At 30.2% G+C, this 20,117-nt stretch overlaps 2 protein-coding genes across 2 annotated transcripts in view; one reads left to right on the forward strand and one right to left on the reverse strand.

The window, feature by feature from the left end:
• Window positions 1-1,583: 1,583 nt before the first annotated feature.
• On the forward strand, window positions 1,584-4,951 carry Smp_126150 (hypothetical protein; the record flags this gene model as incomplete). The annotated part of the gene is made up of 3 exons (XM_018793980.1): window positions 1,584-1,595; window positions 1,702-1,972; window positions 4,827-4,951. The coding sequence occupies 3 exons, from the start codon at window positions 1,584-1,586 to the stop codon at window positions 4,949-4,951; spliced, it is 408 nt and encodes a 135-aa protein (XP_018648438.1).
• Window positions 4,952-9,953: 5,002 nt separating this feature from the next.
• The window catches only part of Smp_126140 (putative integrin alpha), a gene marked incomplete at both ends in the record, with an annotated part of 64,653 nt that continues 54,489 nt past the window's right edge, over window positions 9,954-20,117 (reverse strand). Inside the window, 4 exons of the mRNA XM_018793981.1 lie at window positions 9,954-10,391; window positions 17,819-18,187; window positions 18,587-18,609; window positions 19,066-19,321. Of these exons, the coding sequence (XP_018648439.1) occupies window positions 9,954-10,391; window positions 17,819-18,187; window positions 18,587-18,609; window positions 19,066-19,321 (1,086 nt within the window). The remainder of the gene's footprint in view (window positions 10,392-17,818; window positions 18,188-18,586; window positions 18,610-19,065; window positions 19,322-20,117) is intronic.

The following is a 20,117-nucleotide window of genomic DNA, read 5'->3' on the forward strand; positions in this document are numbered from 1 at the left end:
TTTTTAAGGAAACCTTTTAAAAAAACAAGTGTAGCTGTTTTTCTATATAAAAGTTATGATTTTGAGTGGTGATATGGCTTTCACCATTAATTAAATTTTGTCTGAGAAAAACATTATAGACTAGAGAGTGCAAGTAACTTATTTAAAAATTACTAGTTTTTGTAATCGTTTTTGAGTGAAATATTTTATAGAAAAATTAATAAAATTGATCAGCTATCCAGATCGAAGTGAGTGGATCAGGGTTTCTACTTACAAACTAGTGGTTGATAGTTCAATGTTTTAACCGCTAAGTTACTATTTGACTAGAAAATATTAAACACTGTTTTGATTCTAACAAGTAGATGGTCGGAAAGACCTGAGGTAATCCCAGGTAACAATGGTTTGATATTAATTATTTATTGGATCAAACTTTTAGACGGGGAGTTGTAGCTGAACATAAATTATTTATTAAATAAAAATCGGAATTCTGTAGATTCAATTTTAACAAGTCCGAATAGTAAAAAGAAATCGCACTTGTTTCATGTTCAAGCTTGAATTGAACATCTGAGTATTTTACTTAAATTTGTGATCATGTTTTTACATATAGTGGTTTATTTTTGCTTAAGATTTGAAATATTGAACATAGCATTATTGATTTGGAACTTCTCGAACATATGAAGAACATATTAAAGTGTATTTGTGTCAAATACACTTCACCTATGGGTACTTTTCAACACTCACGTCATATAACTATGGAAGAAGGCTATTAAAAAGATTATAGTAAATTCTTTTGATAACATAGAAGCAGAGTTTTTAGGCGCCAAACACTATTACTAAATAACTGCCAAGTGTCAGTTTCATTCATGCAACACAACTCATTTTAAATACCGTTGAGTGCGTTTTAAAAGGAATATATTTTAGGTAAAACTTCTAGTTACTTCATTAATCGATATTACTGTCATGGTTTACAATCCCTCTCGGACTTTAACTATCATAAATTCAGTTCAAAAAAATCTATAATCTGTGGTGATATGAACAATGAAATTGTCAACCCTTGTAGATTTGTGAACAATGTAGATACAAATCAGTAAATATTCATGAAATTCCTTAAGGTTTCAGTTTATTTTAATTAATACATTTAATAAACGACAAACTTTATTTCGTAGCTTCTCATCAGATTAAGCAACAAACGTGACATTGAATTGTCAGAATTTTTTTTTGTATTATGAATAACCAGTTTTAAAAAAAATCATAACATAAAACAGTTATCTTCCAAAAACGTTTGCAAATGATTTTCAGTGGCTAATGTACGTTTGAAACGGAGGCTGAAAAAATTCCGCGAAATAAATGCTACGCCCAAACTGTTATTGAGATGGCTAAGTCCATGATCCCATATAAACTTAAATATTATATCCCAGCCTACTTAACAGTTCACATGTGTACGTGGACACATATACGTAGGAATGAGTAATCATACCATGCAACCAAGGTTATTGGAACATTTTCCCAAATAACTTTTGAATCATTTATCATCACATGCTTATAAGGACGCCAAGATTAGAAAGCTACTCTTCTCCATAGTAAAATATATATTTGAAACAAGTATGTGTGATCAGGTAATAATTTATTTGTATTTGATTTAGGAAACACATCACAATTTACGATCAACTTCGTTACCTCATTATATATTCAAAATATTATGTTTTGTTGTTACTATCATAGCTTTTGGAATTCAGAGCACTTGTTGGTCGTCTTCTTGGTTTAGATGCAGAATTATTAACAGTACCTAATTATGATATTATCAGTCGTTTAGAAACAATAGTTACACATCATCAATTTGCTCATGATAATCCAATGTTGTCACATATGAATGATGCACATTCACCGAATAGAAAATCAAGTTCATTGACCAAAGATACTGGCTTGCAACGAAATACAACGGCAGATTGTTATGTGGCCGGACCACATACAGCTAAAACAAGATCTAAACAAGGTGAGATACTGTTTTTTTCCTTGTATTCATGTCTAAACATTTACATACGTCTGTGATATTATGTTTCGTTCGGTCACTAGAGAAATGTTTATGTGCTTCCTAATTCATAAATCAGTGTAATGAGGAATTAATTTCGGTATCGGGTATAATATTGGACAAAGACCCTCAGTTAGTTTAATTTTAATGTACAGCTGAACTATTTTTATAATACAACAATTGACTGGAGAACCTAAATAACCATATCGATCACATTTTTACGGGACTGAAAAATATATCTCAGTCAGAATTTAGAGGTCAGAACTAGTGGTTAAATGATTGAATATATACCATAGAGGAATTATGTCTACCATTTATATTATAAAATACTCATTCAAGAATGTCTGATTTATCAGATGACGTATACCGATGACTGATCCCGATGAAAGCCACAAAACAAAATATCTGTCATTCTCACCGATTTTATTTATTATTTTAATGCGATATGTGTGAAGAAGTGCCCAAGCCTAGTTCAAATCGACTAGATCATTTCGATCGAGAATAACAAGAAAAAGTATAAACTCATTATGCACATAGGTTACGCTGACATATTACAACAATAAAAAGCTATTGATAATAGTTAACTTTCTATTCATAAATGTAATATATTTTAGGCAAAGAAACACGAAAATCTAAGACTTAAGATAAGTTACAATGGCAGAGTACTGTCATTCAACAGAAGCAATTAGTTATTATTTATAATTTGCAGATTTTCAGCATTAAGAACTCTCACGATCATAAGAAGCTCAGTAAAAAAAGTGAATTACTCTTGATTGATCTAAACTAGTCAATTTTGGTGTTGTACTTAGTTAAAAACATTGTAAGTGATTTATATCAATCCGTCTATTGCAATTCCAAAATACGGAAATGTTACAACTTCTGTAGCCTTATATCATGTTTCATCACAAAATATTTTGGTTGTATTAGTATGATCCTTAGTTACATTTATTAACCAAGCTTTTTTTAATAATTGAATAGCAAAATGTTTGTAGATAGCCCTTCAATTTGTTTAAGAATCTTAGAGTTTTTAGTATTTTCAATCTTCAACGCTTCAGATTTTCAATACCTCTTCTTAAGATAAATGTCACTTAACTTTTAAGGTGTAGTGAAGGTTTTCTGAATTAAGGATTGGAATATCCAAAGATAGAAAATAAAATATTCACAAAAACACTTTAAATTGGAATAGAAATTAAGAAATTGAGCATAGACGGTGGATAACAGTCTAATCGAGCTCAAATGGTCAGTTACTGATTCGCATTTAGATGAATAAAAGCATTGGAATGTAGACTTTTATTTATTTTAGTATTTATATTTTTTATGGAAGATATTAATAATGTTATCTTACAGACAGGAAATTTATAAAATCTTGTTTAGTGTGTAACATTTACTGTTTTCTATTGACTCGATCGAGTCAATCGTCATTTGCCTAATTAATACCCGAGTGAAATCAATCCAATTTTATTCACTATATTATGTTGTTATCGTTAATCGATTCCGGTTTTCTTTCTTTAAACACGCTTAACTGATCATTGATTTGAGTCAATTTAATTCTGATTGAACTTAATGAGTATCAACTTACTTTTGTTAGGGAAATTTTGGTGAATATGTTTGTATATTATTTAAGATCAGTGTTTTTATCAAAAGCACTCTTGGATATCATTTTCACTTAGTTATTCATTTTAACTAGTAAGGTAATGTGATATCATTCATTTTTTTATAATACCTAATATTATTCATTTCATGTATACTAACATATTTTTGTCATAAAAATAAGTTTAATTATCCCTTTCCTGTTTTTTTTAATTTATTTAATAAAGTCATATTGATGATAATTGTTTGTTAAAATAGATTAATCTATTCGTTCATTGAGAAAAGACAAGCGCATTACAATCAATGAATATATATAGATATCTCTAAATGAATTCAAGATACTTCATGTACGGTATTTAGGTCAATCTATTTCGATCAGTTGAAAATCTAGCGAATGAATAATAATGAAAAATATTCTTGTTTTAGAAAAAAAAGCGAAACACATTGTAGAATGTACAATGAATACAGTGTAGATAAAAAATGATTACATTTTCTTTCTTTGAAACATAAACCAAGTGACTCCAATCAGTTAACGATATTATGTAGTTATCATCTATTGTCTGTGGTAGATAATTGTCTAACAACCCGACATCATTGGACTCCCGTGGTTAGAACTTCTGTAATCTCTACAAACCCTTGTATACTGATAATTATCATGTGCTTACCAGTGTTTAGCTTTAAGATGCGATTCTTGGAGTTCTAGTGGGAAGTTGTAATCACTGGAGTTCAACCACGTCAAGTGTGATACATTTGTTAACAATAAGCAGTGGAAGAGGGTTATGGAACATCGTGAATTGAAGTTGGAATGGTACACGATTGGATCCTGATTCAGTGGTCTTGGGGTTAGGCGTTCATGCGCGAGATCAGAAATTATGGTTTCGATTTTCGGATATGTATTCATGGATGTTCACTGCTAAAAAGTTGGCTAAATGTTTGGTTATTTCAAGAGTCAAACCATGGGAAAATTTCATTTTTTTGATCATACAAGGGACTTATTTACTAAAACAACAATTAAATTCAAGATGTCAATTTTACTTTATGTTATTGTATGCATAACAATTCGCAAGGGGTTTTAGTTGGGTCATTAAGAATAATTAATGGTATATAATATACTTGAAATATAAGAGTAGAGGATACGTCTTCCATTCATTTATTTCTTCAGTATTCTTTGTTCAATAAATGTGCTTTTAACTTAAAAAGCAACATTGCTTCTTTTTTTTTCCTTAAGCTTGGACTAATACTTGTGAGGATTGTTCAAAATCATGTAATCGTTCAGTGAGAGATTCATTAGAAAAGTACAGGGAAAAATGCTATCCATCTGAATCAATCAAACATGATCCAAGAAAGTATTAGTTGTATTAATATTTACTTAAAAGGATTCACATAACAAGTTATTTTTGATTTAAAAATGTTTCTTTGCAAAAATACAAAGATGACTGCAATTTTATCAACTGTTCATAGAATAATGTATCTATCATAGTTATTTTCAGTACTTTTTTTCTTACTCATTTAACTTAATATGATCAAATGACCTTTTGATTAGATTATACAAATAAACATACATTTTGTGAGACGGCCTCTCGAAATTTCTTTTAATAATAAATTTATTCTTATTATGTTTGTTAATATTATTATGGATTCTATCATAGCTGTAATGAGTTTACGATTCAAATGCCCCAAATGCCCTGGTACGGCCGAAAGTGGGGAAAGTCAGCTCACTCCCTCGAAAGGCTCTCATATGACCACGCGTATATAGCCTCTGCCAGGGAAGTCCTACCCACTGCCTTCTCGTGGCATTACTGTTGTTTACGAAATTGAGAGGACGAAAAGCGAATGTCCGGCGCTTTAACCGGGTGGTGCACATGGGCTCCAGTATCCTGAAGGAACAAATGGCGTATGAATCAATCGTTGGTCACCGGCTTCCACGGGACTGCATCTCCTGACGTTGCTCCACTGCTTTGTGGATCATATCTTTAAGTCAAAGGCTCCGGATGTGGCCCCCTAAGGAAACCACCTGCTTCGGTTTGGGCATCCGGGCAGTATCACAGCCCTCACACAAATAAAATGAGATTTGTGTGGCGCATATATATCTGGTTCCCTTTTGTACCAATATTTATGTGTTTAATTAAATTTAATTAATTAAATAACTACGCAATCGAATATAATTTCAACAGTGATTGTAACACAATGTAATACTCATCGATCGAACCGATACTACGTCCCTAATAGCTGTTGACCCAACCCACAAACTATTTCGAAGACAAAAAATGTTCAAAATTATTACCTCAAATCAATATATCTTAGTGGATCAGCCCGCACAGTTCCTTAAAGCTCAATTATTTTTTTAGCTTTCGTGAACTGATGCGATAGACTCGTTTGATTGCTACTAATGACAGCTGCCAATCGTGTGTATATATCGTGTCTGAAAACGTTCTCTGTGTATGTTTGGCATGACACTGATATGGTCAGTCAGATTATTACTGACAATCACCATTCGTCACTGACTTTAAAAATGAACATTGCTATTTATTTCCCAATCAGAAGCCATATATGATAATAAATTCTTTTGGAGTTTCACCACAATTGTACTTCTTTGACAAATAAAGTCAAGGAACTTCAATAAGTCCTTGAGTGTTTTCGGATAATCTATTTTTGTTAATAAATGATTAATTACTTATGAACTGTCAACTTTATTATAAAGTTGTGAGCCATCATATTCTTATAGTCAGAGACAGAAGGCAAGTTTATTCCATGTGATTCATCAGTTTTGTCATGGGTCGATCTAGGATAGATAACACCGATTACTGTGTTTGAAATCTACCAATTAGTTCCTCATTGGTTAAAGTTTGACGAGAACATTCAAATTTCTGTCTTAATATATGTGATTAACTACATATGCAGCTGAAGTGCTTTGCATAAGAAAGTACCAAATATGTGATAGTTTATGTTTTACAATGTTCCTCTTTCAGTTTCCATTTCATGGTCGAAATAATCTTGGAAAACATATCATTAGTGTATAAAACTACTTAAATTTATACTGTGTAACAAATAAGCACTGGAAAGTGATAAAAAAACTCCGAGATCACTGATGAAAAGTATGATCTCCAAAAAGTATGTATGAGAATCCATCATCTCTGTTTTACATAAAGGTAATAATATTCACAGCTATGGAGTTCCTTAAGTTTTTGAGATACGTTGAATATCGAATTATAGGAAAGTGGAATGTTACTAAAACAAGAGTCGATAAGATTTTATTCTATTGTAGTGTATGAAAATTTTTAAATCTTTATCCTATTCATTAGTTTTGGACACTAGATTATTGCACAGATTACCAAGTTTGAAAATTCCCATGAAGATTCGGAAAGTTATTTAAAAGACGTAAAATGTCGAAATTGTAAAAATAATTTAAATAGACGTTTAACATGTTTAAACTAACAAATATCAACTGGTTATAAAAGGGTCTAGTCATATCTACTTGGTATTCCCAATGAATTACTTTGTTATGTAAGTATAATCAATTTTACCTAGTTTATGGTTGAATAATTAAGGTTAATGAAAATAATATTGATAGTAATAATAATAATAGTAATAATGAGAATTATAATCATTTTCTCTTTAATTTAACAAAAACACACGAATGAACATTAATGACGTGTGAGGATTTTATGACGTTTCGTGACTCAGTGTAAGCTACTTCTTCAGAGAATAAATGACGTGTGTACAAATTATTTTCATTTAAAGTTTCAATCATTAATTTGATTATTTCTACTTTCTAAAAATCAATTTGACCTACTCGAAGTTTGTTGGTTCAGTATTTTTAATATGTTTATGTCTAGTAAAGTGTTCAAGATTATTGGAATATATTCAATAAATATACTTGCTTAAGGATTACTTAGATTTAAAGAAAATTGTCTTTTCCGAAGGGGGTTCTGTGGAGATTTTATTAATTTTATAAAGTTGAAATCATGAGTCAATTGAAGCTAGACCACAATGGAAAACCTGGAAGCAGTTGATGGCCGTTTCGTCCTATTGTGGGACTCCTCGTGGATGACTCATGATTTAAACTATATAAAGTTGTCTTTTATTTAATTATTTGTTTCTAAAGTCTAATTCAAATGAAATACTAATTACCACTACAAATTAATTAGGAACACCTTTTCAAATTTTAAGTGGACTAATACTTATGAAAATGGTATACTATACCTACATCATATATATTCTTAATATTTTAAGAAGGAAGAAAATTTTGAAAAAGCTAGTAAAAGTTGTATAATTTTAAGTCAATAATAACTGCTTTTATTGTGATTAGTGAGGTTCAAAGAGGATAAGAATAGAGATGCATATCATCAACGGCCGTGGATGATGATTGTATAATACCATGAAATGACGTAAGATGGAGATATGAATTATTATATTGGTCGGACTGTAACATCTAAGGGGGACTATTCGATCCTAATGCATTAATGAGTGTGAACTGATTAAAAAGTTCATACTAGAATTAACAGCTGACTAGTCCTCATTGGCTATCTAGATATAATCAACCCTTGAATGTGAAAACATTATTCAAATTGATTGATCGATACAACTTCTATCTTAATAATGATCACGCAGTCAGCAATTATCTACTTTCCAAAGCATTCTTAATATTCTGTTGATACGAAGCCGTGACTGTATAATTTAAACAGGCCAAGAGTGAAATAGATATGTTTTGGACTACTATGTAACAAAATTGGGAACTATTTAGCTAACGAGTATCAGAATCAAAGTCATTGAATGACATTTGGACGACACCAAGAAATAATTAGATCTCAAAAAGAATACAAACCATCAAGTTGATTCATATCCACTAAATAGAAATGTGTTTATATGAAAAATTTAAAAAAAGTCTTTACTTAATCAAAAAAAGAATGTTACAATGAACAAATTAGACTTTTTATGACAAATTTACTTTTAATTGATGTACAAAAACGATCAGTTAGTGTATGGATTTGATGACAAAAAAGTTATTACATAAAACCACTTCAGTACCTATATAATAAGAATAGAAGAAAAATAACTAAGACATATAAATCACGTATAAAGAGAGGTAATATGAAGATATTTGACTATATTTTATCAAGTAAGGAATCAATAAATGTTCAAGTTAAAATCAATTACATTTTAAAGTATTACATAATTCTCAATTATGTTCAATTGTTCTCTATTTATTATTGGTGATTAAACATGAGAAGGACAATTCCCATGGAGATATTATATTTAAATTTACAGTTTCATAACTATATTTAAATAATAAATGAATAGAGAGAAGTGAATAACGAATTAAATTGTATAAAACAATAGGAAACTGATTCTTAATTGATATATTCACATAGTACTAATTATTATTATTATCAGTAGTAGTAGTAGTAGTTTCCTTCAAATCAAGCACATATAATACACGTTTCATAATTGTCATCAACTTGATGAAATTGTATTTTACAATTTTTTTCTGTAAAAAATATTACAAAACATTAATCTGAAATAGTTTACATTTTTATTTTGCAATAAGTTAAGTTTAATGCACTTTCGGTAGTTATCAAGAATAAATAGAGAAAATGAGAAGCATAAGATGAAGGGAGTGTAAAGTATGCAAACTTATTTTATACATAATGAAATTAAAACAAGAAAAAAAAATAAAAAAATTGTTTGTTTGTTTTTGTTCTTGTTTATTTATGTATAAACGCTTGTTTACTGTAACCATAGTTGACAAATTTAAAGAACCATTACTCCAAATTATTGATGACAAACAAATAAGGAATTTGTCAACATTGAATATTTAATCTTTTCTTAAAGAACAAACAAACAAACAAGAAAAGATACATTTCAAACGTAACGTTCTTCTATGTAATAAGTAATAATAGTTATAATAATAATAAAAGCAAGAAGATAACAAATAGTTTTAATTATACTGAAATAAATTATCAAGGCATAAGACATCATTTACATTTTGGTCATATATTTTGAAAAAATAAACTCTTACACTTATATTGATATACATAGATGTCAATTTTTTGCTGTATACGTAAAGAGGATATATTAGATTACATGTATTCACATTCGTTGATTACATAATACTGTGTGTGAATCTAGACAAGTTTAAGTAAAGATAAAATATGAAGTACATAAGATTTTCCAGAAATAATAGTGAAAGAACCCAAGAAAATAGAGATTAGATTGTTTTTCTTAAATGCTGAACAAACTGTACATGTAAAAAATAAAAGCAGTATGTATATATAATGTCACAAGGCTATTGAGAATAGAAAAGACGAATAACATTGATTCCATTTTGCCTGTCGTCCTTTAGAATTTGATCTTATTAATTTTTTCTCGGTTCAATAAATAATGGATTAATACTGTTTCCATTATTATTATTATCATGCGGATATTGTTGAAAATGATTATCATAGATTTGTTTTCTATGAAAGAAACCACATCTCCACATTGTAAATATTAATAATGCTAATAATGCTAAACCTAATACACTGCCAAGTATAAATGGCCATAATGGAATTTCACGAAATAATGATACATTAATACCTTCAAATACAAAATTTTGTGATATAGCTAATGGTTGTATAGTTAAATTACTGTCAATTTTAATACCGAAAGCAGTTTCTTCAAGTTTAGCATTTGCTTCACTGACAATTGCAAAGTCAGATATTTTATGACGAAAAAATGTATCAGCCCAGATCCAACCACGTAAAACAATACGTACAGCATCACCACGTGATAATCCATTCACACGACACGATATCTAAAACACAAAAAGTATGAATAATTAATAAAGATTATCTACTCAGGTGATTTACTTCTAGTGTTTGAGTGTCACTTCGTGCCAAAAAAGTTTGCATAGGATGAGCGTAATAAGACAATCAGTGTTTAACAAATATAGTCTGCTATGAAGTTTATATTGTTAACAGATTATTGTAAAATAAAAAAATCGTTGGATTTGGAGAAAAGAATAAAACTAAGATTTTATAGACAAGGCATTTTGCAATCTCATTTCGAGTTTGAAGTACGCAGTTGACTGAACACTGACTAGTAATCAGTATCATGTTCATCTACTTATTGAGTGTTCAAGCTGTAGTATGGAAACTAGTCCAAGTGACTTGACATGGCGAGTACTATATGGAGATGTTGTATGCTAGGAGGAAGTCGGCAGAAAACCATGAACCTTGGTCTAGTGATTGTTAAAACTCATCAGATTGAGAAACTGGGCTACAGAGGTTTGAATTTACTAGAAAGCGCCAGTGATTTATAAGATTACACGTTTGCGTTGCTGACGTGTGCTAAATAATACAAAACCTAAGTCCATAATCCCCTGCTAACTACCTTCAAAGTCCATAATCCCCTGCTAACTACCTTCAACTACATAACATCACAATATAGTGCACAGAATGTCTAGTTACATACCTTTTTCATATTATTTTAATATTTTACAAAAGACGTGACTCATCGGTGTAGGTATACATGATATTTCTATCTTTTATTTTTGTTCTTTGGGATAGTAAATATTACCGGTAATTTTGAAAGAACACGCTGAGTTTATATCTAAGTTTAAAATAACATGTTAACCTCTATTTTTAGCAAATGCGAATTTTATTTGGATTTTCAGTTAGACAACTACATTAGAGTAAATTGGTCATTAAAAACGTTTTCTCTATAGGTTTACACGCTAAAATCAAAAATTTCTATGCAGTGTTTAAGAGCATTTTAAATGATTACAGAATCAACTACAAAACAACAACGTATAAACTATTCTACACTTTTGGACAGTGGCTAGCAGTGGAATCCAGGATGCGCGTTTCGTCCTATTTGGGACTCGTCAGTTGGATGTACCTGCATCTTAGAGTGAACATCAACGCGCGTCCTGGATTCCACTGCTAGCCACAGTCCATTTTTGTTCATAATGCTTGTGAATTAAGGCTATATCGAGGCAATCCTCACAGTATGCACATATGCTAATAAGAGATTGATCAATTGCAATCCTAAACATCAATGGGAAGATTAAAACAAACAATACTAAGTGAATTATTCTACACTTTTGTTCTGAATAAAGTTATTAATGTTATTAGTTAGAAAATTCTCTTAGCTACTTCTGTTCAAGGTTACTGTTAATTATACACCTTGAATATTTATTAACGAATTTTTCTCAGATGCTTTTATGTAAAATTTTGTTTTTATTAGTGGTAATTCATCTGTACGAAGTTTATTTTTAACATCTAACATGTGTTAAATAAGATCTGACTGAATTACAACTTGTTAATAGATATGTAAGAAAAGTGTTAAACAACTACTAAAGTATTATATTCTATTGTCAGTGTATAATTAACTAAGATATTCTGTGTTTCTTCCAACTAGTATAGTTTTATTTCAACAGATATATTTCTATAAAAACCAATAAGTGAAGATTAAAATTCTTTAATAAATTTGTATAACAAAATTTTTTGACATAACTTTAAGCAATTGGACTTAATCGATTATTTTTAACGTACGTATATTCGGCACGAGGCAAGCCCTAACTTGGAATCCTTAAGGGAAGCGGAAAAGAGGAAGGTCATAGAAGAAATTACGCCAGGAAATAGAAGCAGATATGAAAAGGATGAATAGCAACTAGAAAGAACTGTAAAGGATTGCCCAGGACAGGGCTGGATGGAGAATGCTGGTGTGTGGCCTATGCTCCTCAACGAGGGGTAACAGGCGTAAGTAAGTAAGTAATGTATATTCGAGCTGACATTTATAGCACGGTTATTGTGATTCTTGATCCCTAGTGATGAAAATGTTTTGAGTATGATTAAAAATACTTGAAAATAAGTGATTGATTAACTTGTTTTTGAAAATTTGTGCTCATGTGTTAAGGAAGATTGTTACGATTGGAACGTTATCGGATTCAATGTACTCAAGAACACGTTATCGGTGTCCATGACAACATTCGAAACAATACAGTACTACTATTTTGTTAGTTATTTACTTCTATGTTTTGTAGAAAAGGCGATCACTCGAAGAACATTCACGTTTTTTATCACTTTTCAGAAACCATTAACCTATAAATACCACTTTAAAACTAATTATTTCACTGGACAAAATGGGATGGAAAACTTTGTTAGACAAGACAAAACAAAAATAACCAAGGGATAAATGATATTCATATATTTGAGTATAAACCATTAATCCATATTGCTAAACTTCAACCAGTCATTTTACTTTGACCTCCTGGTAGCCATCTTTATCCATTCATAAACTACTGATTTTTAATAATGAAGTGAAAAATACCAAATTATCTAATAATATGTGTTTATTGAGATGATTTTACAGCGTGTTCAATGTTTGTTTATTAACAGCTCTTATTTTATTGCATATGATCATTACTATTTCCCTGCTAAGATATCGAATCTTTAGTATTTTTTTAAGGCGAGACTATAATTTATGGACGAACTAATCCAGTATGAGATAACAGTCCTCGTATCTTGGCGAGAAATTGACTCGTCCATTTGGCTAAATAGGGTTTTGGCATTATAGCTGATGCCAGTTCGTGATGAGAAATCTAAATCTAATTCCTAACCTTAACCATAAACTGTGAATCATAATTCTAATTCCTCACACTCTTTTATAAACCTCATTTGGTTCTAGTTATTAGGTGGGCACTCTCAAGGTTACTTTAGAGTCTCTCAAAGGTCATCCATAAATTATAGTCTCACCTTTTTTCACTGCGAAAATTAATTTGTCTTCACTTTTTTCAGCGTTATCTATACTATTGAAATCATATAATTTTATCTATTTTAATTAACAATAATATTAATGCACATGCTAGTTCGAATGTAATTTTAAGATTTGTCTAGTTCTCTAAAATGTATCCCTTTTATTAACCTTTATGAGAAAGAAACAACATTTTATTGAATACTCCATATAACTACATGATTATTTCGTCATTTACAACTTTAATTTACTTCTAATAATATTTAAAGACTAAAGTAGGAGATAGTAAAGATTACATTAATGTGCAAACACATAATCACTCTATACACATGGGTATACGGCCCTTAAATATTTAATATATTAAAACAATCATTAATCTGTTGTATGCGTGTTCATATTATATGGATATTCTTTCTTATGTTAATGAAATTCTGATAATATAATTTACAATGCAAGTATGACGTCATATCCGAACGAAGAACAGATGAATGTTAACTGCTAGGGATTATTTATGGACTATTATTACAAATATTCCTATTGTACAGCTGTTAAGTAACTACACTATGTATTTATTCATATTTCTTTTATCGTAAACTTTCGTTTGACCTTTTGACTAATATTATACGACTTACTATTCTCAAGTTATTCTCAACCTATTAGTTACAGTCTCTTACAATCACGGCCACTTTTAGCCTGATCCCGTACAATTGTTAACTTTTATTTTATGGTACGATGCGGTCTGGTTTGCTTATATATAGACCACGTATGTCTGAAATATACAATTCATAAAGTGGAGGCTGAGATTGTATTCTAAACTCAACATGCAGAGCTTGGCGAGAAGGATCGATAAGGATTCAGAGCTGAGGCAAGGCTGCTAGTGTTGTTTAACGTGTCATATGTTCAGCACAAGAACAAGGTCATACGAGTTGGCATTCTGATTAACGATTTTGTCACGTGATAATTGACGAGGGGCAAAAGTCATAACATCCGGTAAATAAATATCAAGATATTATTGCATTGGATATGTGATTACGAAATTCTATGATGTTTTAAAACTAGTGACAAGAATTTGTGACTCACAATCAAGTGATTGTTTTTATCTACCAGTTTGACTTGTTAATTGCCAACCTAAAAAACGTCATATTCTTCCTTAATCTCTAATTAATTATCAATCAGAGCTGTAACAACAGAAATTATCAATCAATAGTTTTTTGTCAGAAATTAACAAGCATAATACAGTTTATACGTTAAAAAGCTGATTCATTCAATAAAATTTGATAATTGTTGTTATTAAAACATAGTGATATCAGAGCTTGAGTAAATGTTGAAAATCCGTGAATCTTTCTATTACCTCTTTCTTCTAGAGGTTTTCACACTCTTGCTTTTTTTTCATACCAATAAAAATGTAATCCATAAACACTTAGTAGAATGTTATATAGTTCAACAAGATGATAAGATAAGAATAATAATTCATTTCTAGTAAGATGTAAACTTTTCAAATGCTGAAAACGATCACACTTATTGATCATTCATTTTTACAAAGTAAATTTTTGAAGAAAACTTTATGAAGACAAGGGCAACACAAATTCAAATGATTGGTTACTAACCATACAGAGAAATAAATTAAAATGTTTTATAATGAAGTGACTGATGAGTGAGAAATTTCCGAGGTATTAGGTTATCAAATGATGAAATGAGTTTTTTTTTTATTCTAATATTAAAAGTGTTCTTCTACTTTATGGAATCTATTGAAGTTGTGTAGAGTAAATTTCTGATTAAGAATTTGATCTAATTTTATTATATCACACTTCTTTTATTTTCAATCTAATTAAATTGCACAGATATGTATAGCCATTAAAAGAAATTTCTGTATATTGATTATTTTCAGTATGTAGTTGTGGAGATTGTTGAATTTCATTAAAGTCATGAACCGATCAGTGTTAAACAACCATTGAAAACCTGAAAGTATTGAAAGGCCGCTTCGTCCTAGTAGGAGGCTCCCCAGCAGTGAGCGTCCACAGTTCTACAGATGGGACTCGAACCCATGACCTTCGGTCTCGCATGAACGCCTAACCTCTAGACCATCAACCTGGCATCCAATAGTGATTAGTTAAATAATTTATTTCGATCATAAATCCACGTGTATATAATGAATATCCAACAACCTGTTAATCAATATTCACATCGGCACATGAGAGATTTTAATAGTTGGAATATTTTCAGTACAGCCAATTCTGATATAATATTTACTCACAATCGTTATCTATTGACATGTATTTCATTTATTTTGGATGAAGTGTACGTAATTTAAGTAAACTAACAACAATGTAGTGATGCTACTTTGATAACTTCCTTTAGTCGGTTAACGGTATTTAATAATAAATGTCGGAATCAAATATTAAAGAAGTTCAAATGTTTTAGTGTTCACTAAAAATTTACTTTTATTGAATTATGGATTGATGATATTATCAGCTAATTGTCTGATATACATTCAATACACAAAGACTCTCCAGGTAATTGTACTTTTTTCTACTGTCAACAAGATATATAATAATAAGTGTCTGAAAAAACAGCATCCAACTACAAAAAACGAAATCCCTAGATTATGTTTTACACAATTTATTAGATTGATCAATCAGGTTATATGCAACTGTGTTAGGAATGCAGTTTAACAAATTCCTATTACATAAATATATATGTGATATCTGTTGTGAAAATTCTTTCGTTTGTGAATATTTCCTTTTAGCTTGTGTTTGATTTAATTCTCCACTTTTTTCGTCTCTTTTTGTCTACTCTACATACATTCTAGTACGTCTCTTTTTAGTTTCATTTTGATATAAAACAAACATACATTTCCTTGATTAGTTTTTTTCCCATCAGATAACACTATGATGATTAATTCAATGTTTTTATGCGTCGAATATTTTAATTAATTAATTACTAATTTACATATGTAGTGGATGCTACTAACAAGATTGTTGGTATGTAGTGTGTAGCAAACTGTGATGTCAAAGTTGTTACAATTGTCAGATGAAGCGAAAAGCTTTAGTGAATAGAAAGCACGGAGTTGTCGGAACACTTGAAAACTAAACGAAAAGACAGTTCAGATGTTAGGGCACAACAAAAGATCCAAATGAACAGTTAAAGGCTATGTGTATATATCTTGTAAATACTTTGTAGCTTCTCGCGATAACCATACATTACTCTTGTCTATTTTCGTGCTATGTTTCCGTACTATATTTTCTTTATGTAAGTAGAAAAGATGATGATGGCAATGACCTATGTGAAGAGAGTTGGATTGAAAATACTGTTGGGTGGCCTGTGTTCTTCCACGAGGAGTAACAGGCGTATGTAAGTAAGTAAGTAAGACCTCTTTGAAGAAGAGCTGAAGTTAAGTTGGCGGATTTTAGTTATTTTGGACGTTTTAAGAATATTTACTTCATGTCCACTGCTTATTTAATGCAAGACAATTGGATTTGTCACATGATTATATATAATAAATTCTCTATTTTGACAAAGTAATTCTGGGCTAAGCTTTCCTATGTTTACAGAGAAATTTATGATAAACTACATGAGAGTTCACTTTAACTGTAACTTTAAATATCTAAGGCTGGAAAACAAATTAACAATCGGTTCACTGATTCAAACTAACTACAATTCTCTCATAGTGAACTCTTGATTATTAAGCTTCTAACTGTATTGCTCATTGATTTTTAATAGCGTTCTATATATATTCAATCCGTTAAGAATAATGCTTACGCATTAGAAATATCTACAGTTATGATGTTGCATAACAAATGACAAAAGCAAACAGGATGGAGTACATTTTCAGAGATTTTTAAAAAAATAGTCATGTTGGTGGTTACGCCTTAAAAAGTCACAGATAGAGATATATGAATCTTTAAAAAAATCAAGTTATGTAGTTGAATTACTCATCAAACAATGAGTAGAATCAGTTTGTACTTTCGGTACATCGACAATCCAATATTTTAGTAATGTGTTTTTTGAAGTTATTTGTTGAATGCACCATTATCCAGCAAAACTGAATAAGAAGAAAATATGGCTAGAAGATTGAATTGATGATATCAATAATAATAATACTATTCTCTTCTGCGTAGTTCCAAACAAATGCCTATTTATTAGTGTGGGGATTTGTGGAGATTTTGGTATTTTTACAGTTGAGTTCAATGGTGGTCTAGCTTAGGTTGACTCATGAATTCAACCGTTAAAATATCTATTTATTTAAAAGAAAGCCAATAATTCCTTCTATCTTTTATCGTTCCATGGATACCATTGTTTAATTTTATAAAATTATTAATGATTTATGGATGCTGTCTAGACGGCAAAGTAGATTATTGTGTTACAACTTACAATTAAAGATATATATGATCTTAAACTTATTTAATAGTACTATTTAATGTCAAGCTGTACATTATCAACATATAATACTACTCTTGTTAAACAACAATAACAATCACAACTTACGACTGCACAAACTGGATATCCCAAATCAGAAACTTTTTCACCACATTTGATAATTTCTTGTTGACGTTTTCTTACACCATGTAAAATTGACCTAGCATTTCTAATTGTATCTTTTGAATTAATTGGTTGATTATCGTCAATGAAATTGTGTTTGTCATTTAGATAAGATAATTCCCTATTTTTTATTTTCCTATTTACTGAACGTCGATATCTTGTCATGGAGAGTTGTGATCGAAAACTTCGACTTAATGATCGTGATTTAGAGGATTCTTCTACACGATTACGATGAACTGCATTTAAACGTAAAGGATTTAATGCCCATTCAGGTGTTATACATAATCCACGTACATGACCTTCTGCGCTAACAACCTGGTTTAATTTAATAACAAATAATAAACGGAAGCTAAGGGTTAGATATCTTTATAAATGTATCCAGAAACAATTCAATGTGTTATCTAAAGTTGATCAAAATAATATGAGGGAATTTATCGTCAATCTTTTCTAACCGTTTACAAAACACTATTCTACAATGTTTGTCCTTGTATAAATTTGGTTGGATACTTTCTTGATTGATATTATTACTAACTAATCAATATACATGCAAATTCACAAAATTACGATAAGATATAATTTTAAAGGGAAAATACGAATGGAAATTTAAAGTTGAATAAAATAATCTTCAGAAGATATTTGTATTAATAACATACCACTGGTTGAAGGTTTTAGATGGTTGCCAATTAATCTTAATTATTGGCTTTCATCACTTACTGTCAGATACATTCTTTTACTTTCTAGCATAAAGTTACAAGCGTTTAGTTATGTTATAAATCGAGTGAAGTTTAAGATGTTAAGTACTGGATAATTATTGAGTATTCGCCACAAGATCTAAGCGAAAGCATATGATTCCTGATGAATCACAAACGAAATAGCCATCGAGTATGCTCTGGTTTTTGAAGGTATCTCATTGGAAAAACGATCTCACAATGGTCATTAAAAATGTTTGACTGTTCGTTAACCATATCAAATAATGGATTACAACTGATTAAGTAAACAATCTACGTAGGTATTAACTGACATAAATAAATCCTATCAAGACAGTTCATTTTATAATATGTTTAATAAAACTAATTAAAATAATAATAAGGTCGATAAGACTAGTTGTGTATGATTTAACAAAATAACTATCGAACAAAACTTCATCTAGAGTTAATATAAACAGCTTACATCCGGCGATATATTTTCAAAACGTGGAGGTCCACCATCTTCTGCTTGATATCTAAGTCGATCTAATAGATAAACTAAATATTCACCATCTCTTGTTTGTATAGGAATTGTTAAATTAACCCAAACATTTTCCAATGGTGATGGACCAGCATTTGTAACAAGATAAATATGTTTTAATTCTGGACCAATTGTTTCGGGATGAATTCTTTGCATTTCATATGGTTGTACAGAAAAATTCCGAAAATCAATAATTGTACGATCCAATGCAGATGATGAAAGCTAATCAAAAGATAATGTTTTTTTAGAAAGTAAAACTTAGACAAGTTGGAGAATTTATAATTTTGAAAAATAAAAGCCATGCTAAGATAGTTTTATCATTATCAAAATATTACCATTAAATTAGAAGCATAATAATATTTTAATTTATTAAAACTGAATCAAATTATTCTTTGATTTTTCAGTGGTATGTTGATTTAATAGGTCGTCTCTTTTATATTTGGATAGATGCATGGATTAAGGTTATAACCTGATAGAAAATATTCATGTCTTGTTTCTTGACGTGAATACGTACACGGACATACAAGCTCAAAGTAATTGCTAAACGATAATCACTATAATGTTTTATTGCGATTACTAGCCGATCTAAGTAAGAAAGCTATTGGAAACGTGAAACCACTAAACAGCTGTTTTGTTCTAGTATAGGAATCATCTACGACCTCGCAACCAGGAATTAGACCCAGAACCTTTTACCTCAAGATTTCGAGGAAATTTAATCTTCACAACCGTCACACCGATATCTGTATTATTTATTCGGTAGACTCATTTATAGCTGAATATCTGACACCATAATCAACTGATTATTTCTGTCAGGATAGTATACAATTCTGAGTGTGCGAAACGCTAGTACGTATCAACAATGTGTTGGCATTTGTAACGAAAATAATAGGCTTCATTTTCAGCGCAAACATCAGCATTTTAGTAAAGGTATCTCTAGCTCCCAAGTCCCAGACAAAACAAAAGGCGAGTCCTTGATTCCTCTGTTAGCTATACACCATATATATATATATATATATAT

Source organism: Schistosoma mansoni, chromosome 1, assembly GCF_000237925.1.
Source record: "Schistosoma mansoni strain Puerto Rico chromosome 1, complete genome".
In the NCBI taxonomy this organism is placed as follows: Eukaryota; Metazoa; Platyhelminthes; class Trematoda; order Strigeidida; family Schistosomatidae; genus Schistosoma; species Schistosoma mansoni.